The sequence below is a fragment of the Podarcis muralis genome, chromosome 3 (assembly GCF_964188315.1).
Source record: "Podarcis muralis chromosome 3, rPodMur119.hap1.1, whole genome shotgun sequence".
Taxonomy (NCBI): Eukaryota; Metazoa; Chordata; class Lepidosauria; order Squamata; family Lacertidae; genus Podarcis; species Podarcis muralis.
Window position 1 is genome coordinate 119,550,084 of NC_135657.1, and position 18,049 is coordinate 119,568,132.

Sequence of the window (18,049 nt, forward strand, 5' to 3'; positions counted from 1 at the left end):
GCACACGTGCCCTGCACCCGGGGGCAGGGCCAGCTGGCCATGGGGGCACCACGGGGCCTCTGAGGAGTCTGCCCGCCTCCTCCCACTCAGCCACCCTACAGCTGAGGGGGAGGCAACGGGCGGACTGTTTGGGGCAGGGCAGAGCCTGCGGGCGCTCAAGCCATCGCGTCACTCCCAGGAGAGATGCATGGCTCGGGCGTGCTGTAGACCCCGCGGTGAGTGCCGCCTGCCATTTTGTCACACACCCCCTCAGTGGGGACACCCGGGGCAAACTGCACCTACCGCAGCCCCCTTGCTATGCCCCTGGCTGTGAGCAGGATTCCTGCCTTGCAGGGGGCTGGACTAGATGACTCTCGGGGTTCCTTCCAACTCTACAATTCTATGATTCTATGAAGTTTCCCTAGCTTCCATTGCAAGAGAAAGCTTTAGGATTTGCTTCCCCCTTAAGGGGCATTGGAAGAGCTTGGGGATTACCCTCCCCAGTTTTGTCCTAGCTCTCAAAAATTTACCCTTCTTGGGCTTTGACTGCCTCCCCTGCAACTGACTCACTGATATTTACTAGTGCTGTTCTGTCATCAGCATCCCCGTGGAGGCAACAGGCGATGGAAGAACTTGCCTTAAGATTTTTTTGTACTGCTTCTGGAATGAACTGAATCTCTTGCGCCTTACTTTTTACACAGACAACAGCCGCTGCCACCATTCTGCCCAGATAATGGGAGGAGGGATGGGAGGCCACTGCCAGTAGCAGTCTTCAAACAGCTGTGGCATCATGGATTGCCTGGATAGCTTCCTCCAGCCTGAGGTGAAGTGAAGGGAGTTGGAAAATTCCAGATATTAGTGAAATTGGCATGGCCTTTTATTATCTGTGGCTGTTTAGAAGTAGATTGGACATTTTAAATATATTCCCTTCTCCTGTTTTTAATGTATCCATGGTTTTTGTTTTTGTTTGGTTGTAAGTCACTTTGGGTTGCCTTAGGCAAGATAAAGTGACTAACAGATTTATTAATGATGATGATAATAATAATGTCTTTCACCAAGAAGCTCCGCTGACATTTGAAAACAGTCACTTTCCTGGTCCTCCCAAACTGTTTCCTATATAGAACTTTCCTTCCCCTAAATGGGCATAGAACAAAGAGGAGGAATTGGTAAAGGAGCCATCAAAGGGGGTTTACCATATTTATAATATTGATGACAAAAAAGCATTTAAACACCAGATGCACATACAGCTGACAAATTATGTGCTATTGTCCAGAAATAGGTTGTTATTGTTTATTGTTTATTGAATTTATATACCATCCTATACCCACAGGTCTCAGGGCGGTTATAGGGGGAGTTGCTGTGGTTATAGAGATTCTCTCCAGGCTCTCTGTCCAGTTGGGAGGGAATCTAGAGCGTGCATTCCTGGCACTGGGGAGTTGGGACAGATTAGGGATTCTGCTGGTTTACCGCCTGCCTTGCTGCCCAGCAGTGTCCCTGTCTGAGCTGACAGAGCTGGTCTCGGAGGCGGTGTTGAGGGCTCCCAGACTGCTGGTTCTGGGAGACTTCAACATCCTTGCCAAGGCAGCTGGCTCTGGGGCGGCTCAGGACTTCATGCCCACCATGACAATCATGGGGCTGTCATGGTAGTTCACTCGGGACCTTCCTTTCTCAACTGGGCAGGAAGAGGTTGATTTGAAAGTGAGGGACATTGACATCTGTCCCTTGTCATGGTCAGATCACTTCCTGTTGAGATTTAGGCTGTCAGCATCTTCTCCCCTTCACAGAGGCTGATGGATCCAGTGGGATTCCAAACAGCTCTGGGTTCCCCCCCCCCCGGCTGATATGACTGGCACCCCTGTCGAAGTCCTGGCCTAACTCTGAAACATCCAAATGGCTTGAGCTGTTGACAAAATTGTTCCTAAGCACCCTCTCTCACTTCGTGGAGCCCGTTTGGCCTCCTGGTATACTCCAGAGCTTAGGCCGAGGAAACAAGCTGGGAGACAGCTTGAACGCAAGTGGAGGAAATATCCAAATGAATGCAACCAACAACAGCATTAAGCACAGCAGAGCACAGAGGAAGGGGAAAGCAAAGGTAGAAAACAGCGGGGGTGGGGGTGGGGAGCCGATTATCAAGCCACGAGGGCAATGACGAAGGGAGCAGTTCGGGCAGGGGAAGCTGAGAGGGGGAGGTGGCCGGGAACGGAGAAACCCGGAAGCTTTTTCGCCACAAGGGCGGCAAAGTCGTAAAGCGAGAGCGGCAATTGAGACAGCACTCCCCTCAAATGCCCTGCTCCCTACGCACAGCGATGGACTCACCCACTGCCAATTGATTGGGGCATCCGATAAAAGCTTTTTTCCAGCCACCCTGGGTTGAAACAGCGCCTGTCAGCTGTTCCACGTCCCAAGCAAATTCCACGAGAGTGGCTCAACAAAAGCAGTAAAAAATTCCCCCCCCAAAATGCTTCAGCAGGTCCGACAAAAGCAATAACCGAGCGAAGTTCAGCGACATTTATAGGTCAAAACCAGCACTTTAAATTGAGCCCAGAAACTAATTGGCAGCTAGTGTAATATGCTCAAACTGCCTTCTCATGGTGAGCAACCTGGCTCCACTCAGTGGTTTCATGTAGATCAGAGCTTTCCAAACTTTTCATGTTGGTGGCACACTTTTTAGACTTGCATCATTTCACAACACAGTAATTCAGCTTTACTAGCAAACCAGAGGTTGAACTAACCCCTTTCCAGCCCTGGGAGGAGAGCAGGGAGCATTTGCACGACACACCTACACACTGCAGCTTACACACTAACACGTCAGGACACACAGTTTGGAAAGCTCTGATGTAGATGTTAAACAACATAGATGCCTGCTAGGTGAGTGCAAAAAAGGGAATAAAATTCTGTTGTCATCTAGAAGCAAAGTATAATTGATAGAAATCCTTCTCTTCCTTTAGCTGCAGATACAATTTGATTTGAGATACAGACGCTCCTTTCAAGGGAGATGGGCAAACTGAATTTTAGTTAATGAAAGTTTTCAAGTGCTTTAAAGGTGTTTGACCTGTAGGGAAATTTCTCTCTCTGATATGCTGCCATAAATGTCTGTTTGAACTAACCAATTCGGTATTCAGTGATAATTATCGTTTAGTTCTAAGCATAGGTACATTTTATTTTATAAGATTTGATAGCACTGAAGGCTCTAATAGCCCAGTGTTATGAGCACTGGCAACCTGTTAGGAAATGAGGTTTCGCAGTATCTTAAATCTAGACAGTGAGATAAGCTGAACTTTGAAGGTGTTTCCCTTCAAAAGCATCAATCAATTTTGATTAAAATTTAATACAGTAGGTTATTGGGGGGGGGGGGGAGAGGCATGCTCTCTTGCTGTTGCTGTTTTCCTTACAGCATGTTTTGCACTTCTGAAATGCTACGGCCCACATGGAATACGAGTAAGTATTAGCACAGTTACAGATTCATTAGATAGCACAGCTTGATGTTGACGGCAGAAATGAAGATCTCAAAGATAACCGTCAAATCATTACAAATGAAAGGGCTGTCTGGGTTCCTCTAATAAAAAGAAAACAAATTACCATGACAGGTTTTGTTAGGCTTGTATAGGATAAATCCTGGATGGCATAAAACTCTACTGTAAAGCAGAATTAACATGTAGGGAAGAACTCAACAAGACAGCTCTATATAATACACGTATTTTAAAACAAAATTTCATGAAAAGCCTCTCCCTCCCACCCATCCCCGCCATCTTCCACTTTCCCACTGTGTACTTTCAGAAGTTTTCCAAGAGGAGATTTTGACCTTGTCTGCTGGAATATTAAACATAGGTAATCAGTCCTGCATCTCACACTGCAGTATAGGGATTGCCTGCCTCAGCCTGATGGCCTGGGGGCAGGTTTGGGCAGCAAGCAAATTTTCTAATATCTGCTGCTCCCCATATCCTACACCCCCTTCTTACCACAAAGGCAAGCTTGGTGCCCAGCTGCACCTCCATGCTGAGTCATGGCATGAAGTTTTCCTGCTTAATTTTCCTCCTATCTAAATCCTGGGAATAGCACAGTTCTAACACACACACAGCTATTCACTGGAGAACCATCCCACCAGGATCAAGCAGAGATGAGCCTGAGCCTTGAATTGATCTGTCAATGTAGGGAGGTTTCAGACATCACTGTAGGCAACAGGAGAGAGACAGCAAGAGGAGGAAAGAAGTATGAGGGTATACAACAGGTAACATGTAAAGCTGATTGATGTATTTCTTTAACCAATCACCACTGAATAAATTCAAATTATGAACAGTTATCTTAAGAAAAAGTCACCCCAAATGAGGTTTTTGATTCACGAAGAGGAAAGTAATGTCCATGCATACACACCACTGATAACAGTACGAAACAGAATGGAACATTTCAACTACTATTTCAGTTGAAATGATAAGTTTGGTGCCCGTCTTTCTTAAACAAGAGTAAACTGATATATGATACTGAACATCTTCTGTTTGCACACAACTTCATTTTAACACAAGTACAAATATAACTCTGACCATAACAAGTTAAGACTAAAGTCACTGTTCAATGTCTGCTATTATTTTCATGTTTCAGCTACTCATATTTATGATATGCAGACAAATGTACCTTCTCTTGTAAGATTCAGCTTTTGTCTGAGAAGATAGTTTAGTATGGCACTTAGGCTTATATAGCATTGATGGCCCATTATGTTCCAGTTCATGCTGCTCAGGATATTAATTGCCTCATGTATCTCATTCTGATGAATATACTCCTGGATGATTTCTACAAGGCCAAGCTGGCCTCTTGGGATGACACCTGTCAGAGGAAACAACACAATTGTGGACAAAGTTAGTGCTTTCCAACAGTGGTAGACATTAAGGATTGTGTCCGTTGGTGGCTTTGTGCTAGAATTAAGCACTTCTGCTCAGCTAATGCAGGACTCTTGATTTTCACCTATCCCTCTGTGACAAAACTGTAAACTGCCTTGGGTGCAAGAGGCAGTATATAAATGCATGTCCCTCAGCTCCGTTTCATCGCCCTCAGCTCCGTTGAAAACCACGGGGCTCTCCGGGCTCCATGCAATCGGAGAGGGTGCTTCGGAGCCAAACAGTCAATAGCCCTGTTTAACTCCGCATTCCAGCGGGCGACCAGGGAATCAGCTGAAAGGCCATCAACATGGGATAAAACATCCCTTACTACTCTCTGGAAACCATTTGGATCCATTAAGTGACGGGGTTGGACCATCCAAATCGTCCCACCTCCCTGCAGAGGGGAAGGGTCGTGGAGAAGTCCACTTGCACCAAGAAGTGATCTGTTCATGGGACTTCTTTTGTTTCACTTTTACTTAGTGTCAGATCACCGACATCCGTAGATGTGAACACCAGGTCTAAGGCATGTCCATGACTATGAGTTGGGCTAAACTTATTCAGGGACAGCCCCATGGAGGCCATACTTTCCCAAGCAGTCCCTTGTAAGGTCGTGTTGGCATGGATGTCAAAATCCCTTAGGACAACCAAACTAGGTGTCTCCAGGAGAGCATCTGCCATGACCTGAAGCAACTTGGGCAGGGAATCCTTGGTGCAGCGGGGAGGTCAGTACACCAAAAGGAATCCTGTACTGGCCCTATTATCCAACTTCCAGAACACGCACTCAGAAAACTGGGTCTTCCCAAAAGGATGCCTGGTGCAAGCTAATGACTTCCTAAAAATCACTACAACCCCCACTCCCCGCCCATATGACCTGGGTTGCTGTGCATAAGAGAAACCTGGTGGACAAGCAGTGGCAAGAACAGGCCCATCTGTTTCATCCAACCAAGTCTCTGTTACACAGGCTTCTTAAATAATCATTACATTTAATTAGATCTAGAGTTATATTAGTTTAAGCTACCAAAGCTATTAAACTATGCATAAAATGGTCAAGAGAAAAAACATCCAAATGCTATCCTAGATAGATTTTTGAGGATATTTTAATATTGTATTTTATCTAATGAGCAAGATGAGTTGGGGCAACAATATCTCAAGCACAGTATTGATTTGATGGAAACCCACACAACAAATTTTAATGTGTGATAACTTTTAACCATGGAGGTAAGCATCTTCCCATTTGGGTTCTTGACTTCTCTTGGGTGGTACATTTCCAAGTGACCTACTTTGGTAAAAAAAAAAGGTGACAGCCAACTCACTGCCTAATTGATTTAGGAACAGTACCCAGGGAGACAGTCCAATTAAGTTTACAAGCTGGCAATTAGCAGAAAGGCCTCTAAATCCCTGTGCTGAGAGCCTGTTTGTCTCAGAAAAAACACAAATGTGCCAGAGATAGGAAAAGGAAAGCTGTGCTTTCTGGAAAGCTGTTGTGAGTCGGAGCCACAGGGGAGAACCGTGGAGAACAAGGTGCATGGAGGCAGAGTGCCTTCTGTTTTGACAGGTAACTGGGTAATTCAGAGGCATTTAAAAACAGACAACATGTATGAATACATTAAATAATTGTTTTAATTATATAATTCCATGTAGATGTCTGCAACTATTAAACACACTACTGGACAAAATGTCTCAGGATATCTAGAAGGGTTCCCCCCCTCTATTTAATAAATTTATTGGGTAACAAGGACAATTTACAAATATATATATAGAGAGAGAGAGAGAGAGACTAAATCTGCACTTACGTTTGATTGTAAATTGTTCATAGTTAATTTGAAATTGGAATGTGTCTATGCGTCTAATTGCAGTGGCAATGTGAACAGACTTCAATTATTTCCTATGCTGATGTGCATGACTGTTTCCTCTAATATCTCACTCTTTCATCTTTTGAAAAGCATAAATGTTAGATTTAGTTTTAAAAGATGGGTTTGGACAAATAATAGAATAGAAAATGGGTATGGTCTAGAGGCACATTAGACCACCTATTTGCAGAAACTAAGCAGGTTTGGGTCTGGTTAATGAACAGTCTGGGTCGTATGGTAACAATGGTAGCAGTTCAATGGGGGACGGAAACTCCTTCTGGAATGCAGAAACAGAAACTGGTAAAGGAGAAGAAACTGGAGCAAGGCCAGGATCACTGAAGCTGGATCAGGAACTGAAGCAGAATCAGAAGCAAAAGCAGGAACTGGCAACAGCAGGGCATAAACCATGTTGCTGTGGCCAAGAACCAGGGGGAAATGCTGGCCTTATATACTCCTCCTGGGGTTGCCTCCAGGTGCTGCACATCTCCTGTCATGGCCACACCAGCCAGGCCACCCTCGACTCCAAGACAAACACAGCAAGGGCCTGGTTCTGCAACTCCTCACTCCACTCAGGGTCTGGCCCCTGCAAATACTCATGGTACTCCTTACACACGGATGGGTCCTACATGTACACTGTCTTGGGTTTTATGACGGAATGAATAGAGTATATAAGTATAATAAAATAACAAAATATCATTATTTACACTATTTGCAATTTGAACTGCTTGAAAAATGTAGAAATCCCTTTCATGTGGATTCACTATGAAACAGCACCAGTTAATTATAGAACATAATCCCTTCTGCCACAAACAGTGCATCAACTTACCAACTTTAAAATGCAGCACTCCAAGAGGTCCTTTGTCAAACTTAAGTAAGAGAAGATCATGGATATCTACATCATCCATACTTGGACATGAAACTTTAGGAGCAGCCCACTGGATCTGGATGAGGCTGCTGGATACATCAAAATGTTCACTGAACTGCAAAGTTGATTTGGTTGAGAAGTCTTCAGCTAAAACCTGCATTTTAATTGGAGATAGTGCCATGTCAAACAGCTGAAGTTCCCCTTGTGAACTACCAACCAAGACTATGGCTTCACTGGGGTGGCAACACATTAAGGTAGGCAATAGTTCTGCCTGTGCTGATAAAGTTACTTGACGGTAGGCCTCATATAGGACTATTGAAGAATCTTCACACCCCAGAACAAGTTTGTCTTCTGTAATGTTCCGGCAGCAGCTGATGGCCTTTGATAGCAGTGGTATTTTAGTGACTGCCACACACTGAATTTTATTCTTAACGTACTCATAGACGCAGCTGTCAGCCATGGGCTCGTGGTCTGCACTGAAAGCGTGTTCTACAGTATGAATCTGATAAGGATTACATGAGCTAAAGCCGGCATCAAGTGGATCCCCATCGGTACGTATGTAACTCAGAATCTGTAAAACAACACACACAATTTTAAAACAATTTAGTTTAGCTCTGAATGGATTTAAACAATCTAATGCTAATAAATTCTAAAAATGGAAGTCTATTATTTGCTTTACCATAGGACCCATTCACATGGCAGATGATAAAATTATTGTAAGTAATAAAATCTATTGTTGCCTTTCAGTCCTTTCCAATATTTGTTCATTATTAGTCTTGTGGAACATTGTTGTCACAGAAGCTTTCATCTCATGAAAATATGGACAACTCAGACTGTATTTGCTACCAAATCAAAAATATCCATCAGTTATGTAACTTAATCCTTGAATTCTCAGGCCATATCATATCTATTCTTGATTTTGGAGAGAATCGTGCAGCCAACTATAAAATTATGTAGATGGACTTTAATATTCTTAGAAAATGGTATTTTATTTGGTTTTGACATTCTGACCTTTGTGTAAGCATATAAAAGACTGAAGTTATTGAGTGATGTCTAAGTCATTGTCAGAGTCTGCTCACTTAAATTAATGAGGTTAAGTTACTTGATTTCAATGGGTCTATTCTGAGATTGATTAAGATTAGATATCACCCACGATTATTATTATCATTCATAAAATACCTAAAATTTAGGAAGCAGAAGCACTGTGTTCACCAATGGCCACCAACCTATTTGGGTCTAAGGGTACATTTGGAATTTTGAGAAGGTGCCAAGGCACCAATCAGGGAATGGCTGCTGCCCGGGGTGTGGCCTAACACAAAATGGCTGCCACCTCCAAAAGAACAGAATAAGAAAAGGGACTGGAACATAAAATGGTTCAAATATGAAAACATCAATTCATTTTTGTTATTGTTCGATAACAAGAATGTTTGAAAAACTTTATTTTCCCCCAGACAATGCTAAGTCTTGGTTATCTGCCACTGCTGTGCTGCTGTGGATTAGAGCTAGAAAATAGAAGAAAGCTGAATCCAAGAATAATTTTGAATTAGTACAGACAGCCATATACATGCATAGTCACAAATATAAAAACATACTTATTGCTGGATGGCAAGTATTTTTTTAAAAAAACCTATCTTTGTGGAATAGAAAATAATAGAAATACAAGTATGATACGGAAGGAACGGGGGGGGGTACCCATCCTTCCCCACCGCTCCCTGAAGGGGTCCGAGGCGATGGCCCCTGCAGTGCCCAGCCGGCCTCGAACCCTCAGCCCCCGCACCATTGCATAGGCACCACACTGTACCCCTGCCTTGTAAATAAAAGGCTCTCTTTCCTGCCTTCACGCGGGCAGAATAAGCCCCATCTTTCCTATGCCTTTCTCTCGCCCTATTCCTAATGTGAGTTGACCGTATCATACTGCGTCCCCATTCACTATACTGAGCCCCGCTTTAGCCAATCACAGCCATGCATGCACCCTGCAGAAGCTAGCTCAGGGAGCTACTGCACGCCTCATTTCACTCCTGACAAGCTGCTGACGGCCCCCCACTATGAGAACAATGGATCCGAAACCAGAGACCTCGTAAAACTGTCAAAATCCTGTTACAATTTATCCATTCTTGCAACAATATATCCGTTCTGTTTCCGATCTTGGTGAACGGTACGGAATGGGTCAGAAAGCATAGAAATCTTTGGAAATTGATATAAAATCAACCGTAACTCCGATTTCTTTGCTTTTGGTGTCATTCTACTCAGCTCCCTTTGGACTCCATGATGTGACCCCTACCTCCATAATCCCCGAAGCGACAGGACACGTACACAGGAACTTCTTAATCCTGTCAGATCGCTTCGCATAACCCTTCCTCCGGGCAATACCAGGTGGCAGACGATGCATATCTCTGGCCCTTTGTCCTGCCACCACCGGTACTTGATGAATGTTTATCTATGTGTATCTCTCGCTCTACATATTTCCCCCTCCCTTATCTCAAATGTTAATTAGTGTAACCCCACCTTTCTCTGAGATATTCATGACGTGTGTAATATATTCATGATGTAATCCATGAAACCCAACCTTCCCAAAATGTATTCATGACGTTTCGTGCACTGTATTCTGGGACTTGGAGGGAACTTTTAAAAGTCTATGTCGCCCCATTCTCGGGGTTCAATCTCGCCTTGAACCTGTTGCGCAATAAACTTGGATCTTCTACAGTTTGCTCCTGCGTCCGGCTGAGCTCATTTTCTTCCGCAGGGACCCACGGACTTAGTCCGATGAGCTGGGTGGCAGAGCAGCCTCGCACCCAGATTTTTCCGTAACAAAGTACTAGTTGAACAATACAAGTCCCAACTGGTGTGATGTTTGAGTCTGAATGTCATCTACAAGCTTCTCAAAATTAGGGGTGTATGAGGAAATGACCATAATAATCATTGCCTTTGCACTGTGCTCCCCCCCCCCCGACAAAAAAACTTGGGAACAATCCCTGCTGTGAGCCAGGAAGGAAAAGGTGATGGCAATAATGATGATTCTGCAATGCCTTTCTCCACCAAAAATCAACTTGGGACCCATCAGGAAAAAGAAACAACTTGGGAACAAGCAGGAAAAGGTTATCTTTGTTATGAAGATCATCTTCATGTCTCTGCATTGGGCTCTGCCCCCAAAACAGCTTTGGAACAGTCCCTGCTGTAGGATATGCAGGAGAAACAAAAAAGGCTTGCCATGGGCTCATTCACAGTTCTTCTTTTCCCATGCTTTCTAGACATGGGTCTGCAGAAAACCAGATTGATGTTTGTTCTCCTTTGTTACGGAAGGGGGGGGGCATGTCTTCTTCACCTTCTTCGCTACAATATACTGTCAAATCACTCTGCCAAACCTTTCCTCCGGGCAATGCCAGGTGGCAGACTATGCATACATGGACCATTGTCTTCCCATCAGCGGCACTCAGGAAGCGCTTATCTGCGCATATCTCCAGCTCTGCATATTCCCCCCTCCCTCCTCCATATGTTAATCCGGTGTAACCCAACCTTTCCTTAATGTATTCATGACGTAACTGGGATGTATTTTGCACTGTATTCTGGGACATGGAGGGAGTTTCAAAAGTCCATGTCACCCCTTTCTCGCTGTTCAATCTCGTCTTGAACCTGTTGCGCAATAAACTTGGATCCTCTGCAGTTTGCTCCTGTCTGGCTGAGCTCATTTTCTTCCGCAGGGACCCGCAGACTTACTTAGTCCGACGAGCTGGGTGGCAGAGTAGCCCCGCACCCAGATTTAGCCGTAACAGCTTTAAAAGTAAACAGCTGGTTTCCGCAGGAGAAAGTGGTGGGAGAAGCAGAAGTGTGGACAATCCCCATATCTTCACTCCTTCTCTCTGTCACACACATAGATTTAACTGTCAGGCAGCTGTAAGCAACTCCCACAGCCGGTTGCCAGGATCGTACAAAGACAAAAAAAATCTTACCATCTGCTTTTTATTCAATATTTACAGAAAGAGGGTGTTGTCCTAAGGGAATCTCCACCCCCTCCCACTTCCTCATTCATCATCATCATCTCTACGGGGGCCGCTTAGTGCCCTCTGTCTTCGAGCTCTTTGCTCTCCTACTTTGAAGGCTTGCCGGATTCTGGGAGATGGTGGGTCTGGGGAGGCAGTCTCCATCATTCCTCCTCTGCCCAGTTCCTGACATTAACTGTGGGGTCTCCCAAGCAGCTGGCTCTTCCATGTGCCAGCATGCAGCAAAATACACACAGCTGCAAAGGGAGGATTTCTGCGTTTCTTACCATAACCCCACATTTTCAAAAAGTTTCTCAAGCAGCAGCTTGTGACTTTTACACATAGCTGGCAGGCAGCAAATTTGTGACAGCTGATTCCCATGCTTCTTCCCCTACCCAGCACACAGATTTCATTATTATTATTATTATTATTATTATTATTATTAATAATAATAACTGTATGCCTGCCAGCTGCTCCATGCTGTTGGCAGCAGCAAAATAAAATAAACAGAGAAGCAAACTGGTGGATCTAAGGGCTAGAAAGTAAGACAGAAGCAGGCAAAGTGCGCTAAAGGGGAGAAGGAAAACAGCCACTCTTTAGGACCCGAGATTCCTATTGCCTGGTATCCAAACAGTTCTTATCAACCACAGCTCTGACTTCACTCAAGGGCTAAAAACACTGACAGGCAGGCTGCTTCATTTCAAAGAAATTGCTTAGAAGTGTACCTGCACATTTTGCTTTCTAACTTTTTTCTAGACGGGCTAAAGAAAGCTCAGAGCCTGGGTCCTCTGTCTCTGGGTGCCAATGAAGGCCGTTGTGGATGCCATGGTGCCCACAGCTGCCAGGCTGGCAAACCGCAGTGTGCACAGATTAAAGGCAAGATAATCCCTGCTGGACCATAAAGAAGGCTGGACCATAAAGAAGGCTGATCGCCAAAGAATTGATGCTTTTGAATTATGGACTGCAAGAAGATCAAATGCATCCATTCTTAAGGAAATCAGCCCTGAGTGCTCACTGGAAGGACAGATTGTGAAGCTGAGGCTTCAGTACTTTGGCCACCTCATGAGAAGAGAAGACTCCCTGGAGAAGACACTGATGCTGGGAAAGATGGAGGGCACAAGGGGGCGACAGAGGACGAGATGGTTGGATAGTGTTTTCGAGGTTACCAGCATGAGTTTGACCAAACTGCGGGAAGTAGTGGAGGACAGAGGTGCCTGGCGTGCTCTGGTCCATGGGGTCACGAAGAGTCGGACACGACTAAACGACTAAACAACAACAACAATCCCTGCCCGCATGATTATAATCTAAAATACATGACACAAAAGGAAAAAGAGATGCGTAGGGCAGGCAAGAGAAAAACAAACAGCTACCAATTCTTAATTCTTCTAATGACCAGGTTGGATGGAAAATTCAGTCAGGGAGGCACTCCAAGGCAGCAGTTTCTCAATCAAGTTGATAAAGTTGAAATGAAGCAAATGAGCCTTTTATAGCTCTAAACTCAGCTCTGACCTATGTTATAAAAAGTGACTATGTAAACAACAGTATCATATTGGTTAATAAAAATGAATTCTGTAAAAATTAAGAGCGCAACATTCTGAAACTGGGCCCCTGTTTGTCCATTCTGATTTTCTTTTTATTATTTTGATTTACTGTATTACTAGTTTTATTTCATGTTTTTGTATACCACACTGGTATCTGTATAGTAGGCTAAAAATTAGTAGGCCAAAAAATTTAATAAACAACAAAAACACTGGGATTTCCAACTCATGTCAGTAGATTCAGAACAAACACTACAGAATAATAGATGAAGAAATGTAGGTTCAGTGACCCATAAGGCTAACAAAGTTAGACTGAAACAACCATGGGAAAGTTATAATAACTGAATTGTGCAAAAGATATCAAAAAGTATAGTTTGGGAAAGGGAAAATAATCATGTTACTGAAAGCAGTCATGCTTTCTGACTATTTGTCAAAGAACACTACTGCAAATTAGTCCCGGGGGGGGGGGGGAGGCTCTGGAAACACACTGGTAGTAGACAAATAGGTAACAGAGCAGTTAGAGCTTTCTTCAAAAAGAAGACTAAAAATAAATAAAATCAATCATAAAAAGTGGACATACAGCTGTTCATATTTGTGTATGGAGAGAAAGACTTTGAGAAAAAAATTTTCCCGCAGTTATACCTGATGAGTTTGAGACAGTGTAATAATGGAAGGAGAATGGCGACATTCATTCTTTGAAAACTGCAATAAGGGCACAACACGCCTTTTCCGCAGAATATTGCAAGATGATGGTAATGAGAAAAAAAAAGTTAAACTTCGTCTGCTTTTCTACACAGCATCACTTTTCATTTCATAACAAGGTCACCAGATCAACATTTCAAGAATAAGAAATACCTCAAAACTATTTATTTAGTTAAAAATATTTGCACCCTAATGTTTTCCTCAAAAATAGCATCCAGGGCTGATAACAAACTTAAAGAGCAAAACATAAACAACTAAAATATGCTTTAAGAAGCTGGATGTTCTGAAGTAAGAGCTGGAACAAATGGCACAACTGCATATAAGAAAGCAGTATTTTCTGATCTGGATTAGTGTTTCCATTCCAAATGGTGATGCCTCTTCTAGAGTTGTTGAGAATTTTTTTGCACTGCAGCTCCATAGTTCTCAAACATAGGGAGCGGAATAGTTCTCTTTGCCTGTTCTCTTCTGCTCCCTATAACTAAGCTGTGTAAGAGATGGGGAGGCTTGAGGAATTTGAATTGCAGTGCACTTCCCAGAAAAATGTGCAGAAGAGAATGTACTTATTTTTCAGATTTGACAGTCCTCTAAAATTTGTGATAATAGTTGTCCTCTCAAAAAGTACCAAAGCACAGTACAAAATATGTATTTCAGGATAAAACTTAGAATTATGAATACTGGGATAATATATGTATCTGAATATGTATCTTATGATAAAATGTATTACTGTATTTAAAAACAAATTCTCATGCAGATTAAAAAAAATTAAGAAAACTCAACAGTCTAATGAATGAGCACACGCAAAACTGATACTGACTGAAAATAGATGGCCCTGCCCATTACTAGTAGGAGATTGCCTGAATTGTCTGAGTTGGGAGACATTCATTGTCTGCTCCCCAAATCCATATTCTTGTTTAGTTTGTACACAGCAGTAAATGGACATCACAGAAAGGTACCTTGCAGACAGAACTCTAACTTTTAAGTAATGTGAGCAGGGACTTCTCTGCCTTACCCATCATGTAGTGTATAAGCTGCACTAAGCAGACATGATGCAGGTTTTTTTAGTGTATTAACAGTAATGGTAGCAGAAAGTAATATTAAAATATAATTCAATATAATTAGATTGGTTTTCTACTTTAAAAATCGCTACATACAATTGTTGCACATTTCCATTTTAGCAGCCTGATCTAGCTAATCAAGAAAAGAGCACTATCTATATAACCTTAGTCCAGACAAAAAGAAAAGATGAACCATTAAAAGCTTAACTAATCTTTGCAATTAGAGCATTTGCTATCTTATGTATAGTCCTTGTAACCTTATGTTTGGGATGCAAAATAATAATCCTGATTCTTATTTCAATAGGTACTTGCTCTTTTCTGCACACTTTGAAGCACATAAATAATTGCATCATTTTGCATAGAAGTAGAGAAGAAGGGATAAAGCCCCCATACTGAAGGAAATAATAGTTTTAAACATTAGATTTTAAGCAGAAAATTGGCTTACCAGGAAGATAAAAAGGAAAATAAAGGAAACATAAAAATTAGCCCTCTGTGACTGAATTGTCTGTCTTTAAGATGAGAAAACTGTTTGATTTACTTTACAGATGTTAGCAAACTGCTAGTTTAATTTCACACTATGAAACTGTGTAAAAAAAACTAATTAGAAATGCTGAGTGAAAATTTCAATACATGGAGACTCCTACATACACTCCTGAAGAAATGTGTATTTGTTTTTTTCTTCATTGCTTAAACATTTAAGGCTCTACCTACAAATTTATTGCTTATGCACTGTACTCCCATTTCTGTGAACAGTCTAATTTGTTGATATTGTGGGTGCTATTCATTTTACTTTATTTGAAATCTGTTGTTTTTATTCATTTAAATCTGGCATCATTTTACAGGGTTTGGATACCAACTATCTTGAGTGAAACTTAGTAGGGGACCAGAAGCTACTAAGCTGGTTCCTGTCATCTTTCATTCTCCTAAGGACTTGTGATCTTCTCAGAAACATTATCTCAGTAGAAATATGGCTGATAGTTGCACTGTTCCCAACATAAATCTTAAAAGGTGAACATTTTGGTGTACTGTATGCAGTTGATAGGCCCAAAGACTCTGCCTGTTCTCTCTCCCCCCCCCCCCCCGGCCGAAATTTCTTGAGACTCTGCCCTCCATCCTGAATTGGCTAGAAGACATATTGGGACATTTTTGCTAACAATCCATATGAAGAACAAGAGGAAGAACAAACAAGAACAAGCTACTTTGTTTTTACCTGAAAGCAGTGTCCAACCTGGAGATAACAGAATAAACAATGTAAGGAGGGAGCTGTAGCCCAAGATAGGAAACAAGGTGGTAAGGGAACATCTAGCTACTTTAAATAAATTTGAATCTCTAGGGCCTGAGGTACCCAAGGATACTAAAGGGGCTTGTGGATGTAATCTCAGAGCCTCTGTCTATAAAGTTTGAGTTCTTAGAGAACAGTGGAGGTCCCTGCAGACTGGAGGCATGCAAATGTTGTCCCCATCTTCAGAAAGGGCGGGGGGAGACCCACTACTGATCGGTGAGCTTGACGTTAGTATCATGAAAGGTTCTAGAACAGATAATTCAACAGTCGGTCTGTGAGAACTTAGAAGAGGATACTGTGATTACTAAGATCCAGCATAAGTTTATCAAAAATAAGTAATGCCAGATGAATCTCATTTCTTTTTTTGATGGAGTTACAAACTTGGTGGATGAGGGGAATGCTGTGGACATAGTGTATCTTGATTTCAGTAAGGCTTTTGACAAAGTCCCCCATTCTTGTGAGGAAGCTCATAAAATGTGGGTTGAACGAGGGAACTGTTAGGTGGATTTGTAGCTGGTTGACTGATCGAACCCAAAGAGGACTCATTACTGGCTCCCCATCATCCTGGGAAAAAGTGAAAAGTGGGGTGCCGCAGAGTTCTGTCATGGGCCTGTTGTTGTTCAACATCTTCATAAATGACTTGGATGAAGGAATTGAGGGGATGTTCATCAAATTTGCAGGTGACACCAAACTGGGAGGGGTAGCTAATGCCGCAAAAGACAGAATCAAAATTAAAAATGACCGTAACAGATTGGAGAACTGGGTGCAAGGTAACAAAATGAATTTCAACGGGGACAAATGTCAGGTTCTGCACTTAGGCAGGAAGAACCAGATGCACAAATATAGGGTGGGGGACACCTGGCTTACTAGCAATACATGTGAAAAGGATCTAGGGATCCTGGTGTACCACAAACTTAACATGAGTTAATAATATGATGATGATGCAGCAGCAGCAGCAGCAAAAAAGTGAATGCTATATTAGGCTGCATCAACAGAAGTATAGCGTCCAGATCAAGGGAATTAATAGTACCACTCTATTCTGCCTTGGTTAGACCACACCTGGAATACTGTGTCCAATTCTGGGCACCACAATTTATGAAGGATGTTGACAAGTTGAAATGTGGGCAGAGAAGGGCAACCAAGATGACTAAGGGTCTGGAAACCAAGTTGCATGAGGAACGATTGAAGGCACTGAGTATGTTTAGCATGCATAAGAGGATTGCCACAGAGTACTTTTTTTTGGGGGGGGGACAGAAATATTGGGGCTGGCTGCCCCCTCACCAGATGGCACCCCTTTCCAGACAAAAATTATTGGACCTGTATACTTCAGCCTAACGTCAATTCAAACTGGTCATTTAAGACTTTTTCAACTTTTTTCCTTTCATTTCTTCTGCTGTTTTAAAGAATGACACTGTTGTTGTAAATTGATTGTTGTGTTTATTTAAAATGACCACACACACACACAACACCTGAGTTTGCTTGTGTTTTTCCACCCTTCTCATCCTTTTTCCTTTATGCATTGTTTTTCAGACTGTAAGCCTGAGGTGGCTGTCTCATGTGTTAGTGATCTTCTGTAGGCCACTCTGGAAGTGCTTTTGGATGAAATGTTGGGTAAAACCATTTTCAAATAAATAAATAAGTAAATAACCAACACACAGTAGCAGTGTTAAACATGAAGATTACCAGGATTCAATTTAAATGTCTACCTGCAAGCTGCCATGCTCATAGGTGAAGAGCAGCAAGTTGGCTCTCTCCCTTTCACTGGAGCCAGGAGACCAAGGCCACACTTCATTCTTTGCCGTCAACCACCAGCACATAACTCTGTCTTCTTTGCTATTTATTGCCAGATGGTGCTTTGTTCTTCTATTGCCTAGCTCGGGTGTATCAATATAAGATATCTGAGGGGGGAAAATGCAGGACACATCTGAAA

The 18,049-nt window shown here is 42.6% G+C and overlaps 1 protein-coding gene across 4 annotated transcripts in view; it reads right to left on the bottom strand.

The window, feature by feature from the left end:
• Window positions 1-18,049, bottom strand: part of WDPCP (WD repeat containing planar cell polarity effector) — a 182,099-nt gene that overhangs the window by 92,583 nt on the left and 71,467 nt on the right. For 3 of the 4 annotated variants that reach the window (XM_077926583.1, XM_077926582.1, XM_077926585.1), the window contains exons 9-11: window positions 17,826-18,017; window positions 7,527-8,136; window positions 4,609-4,797 (exon numbers count right to left, since the gene is read on the bottom strand). In XM_077926583.1, coding sequence (XP_077782709.1) covers window positions 4,609-4,797; window positions 7,527-8,136; window positions 17,826-18,017 — 991 coding nt within the window. The remainder of the gene's footprint in view (window positions 1-4,608; window positions 4,798-7,526; window positions 8,137-17,825; window positions 18,018-18,049) is intronic. The other variant, XM_077926584.1, reaches the window with a different exon arrangement.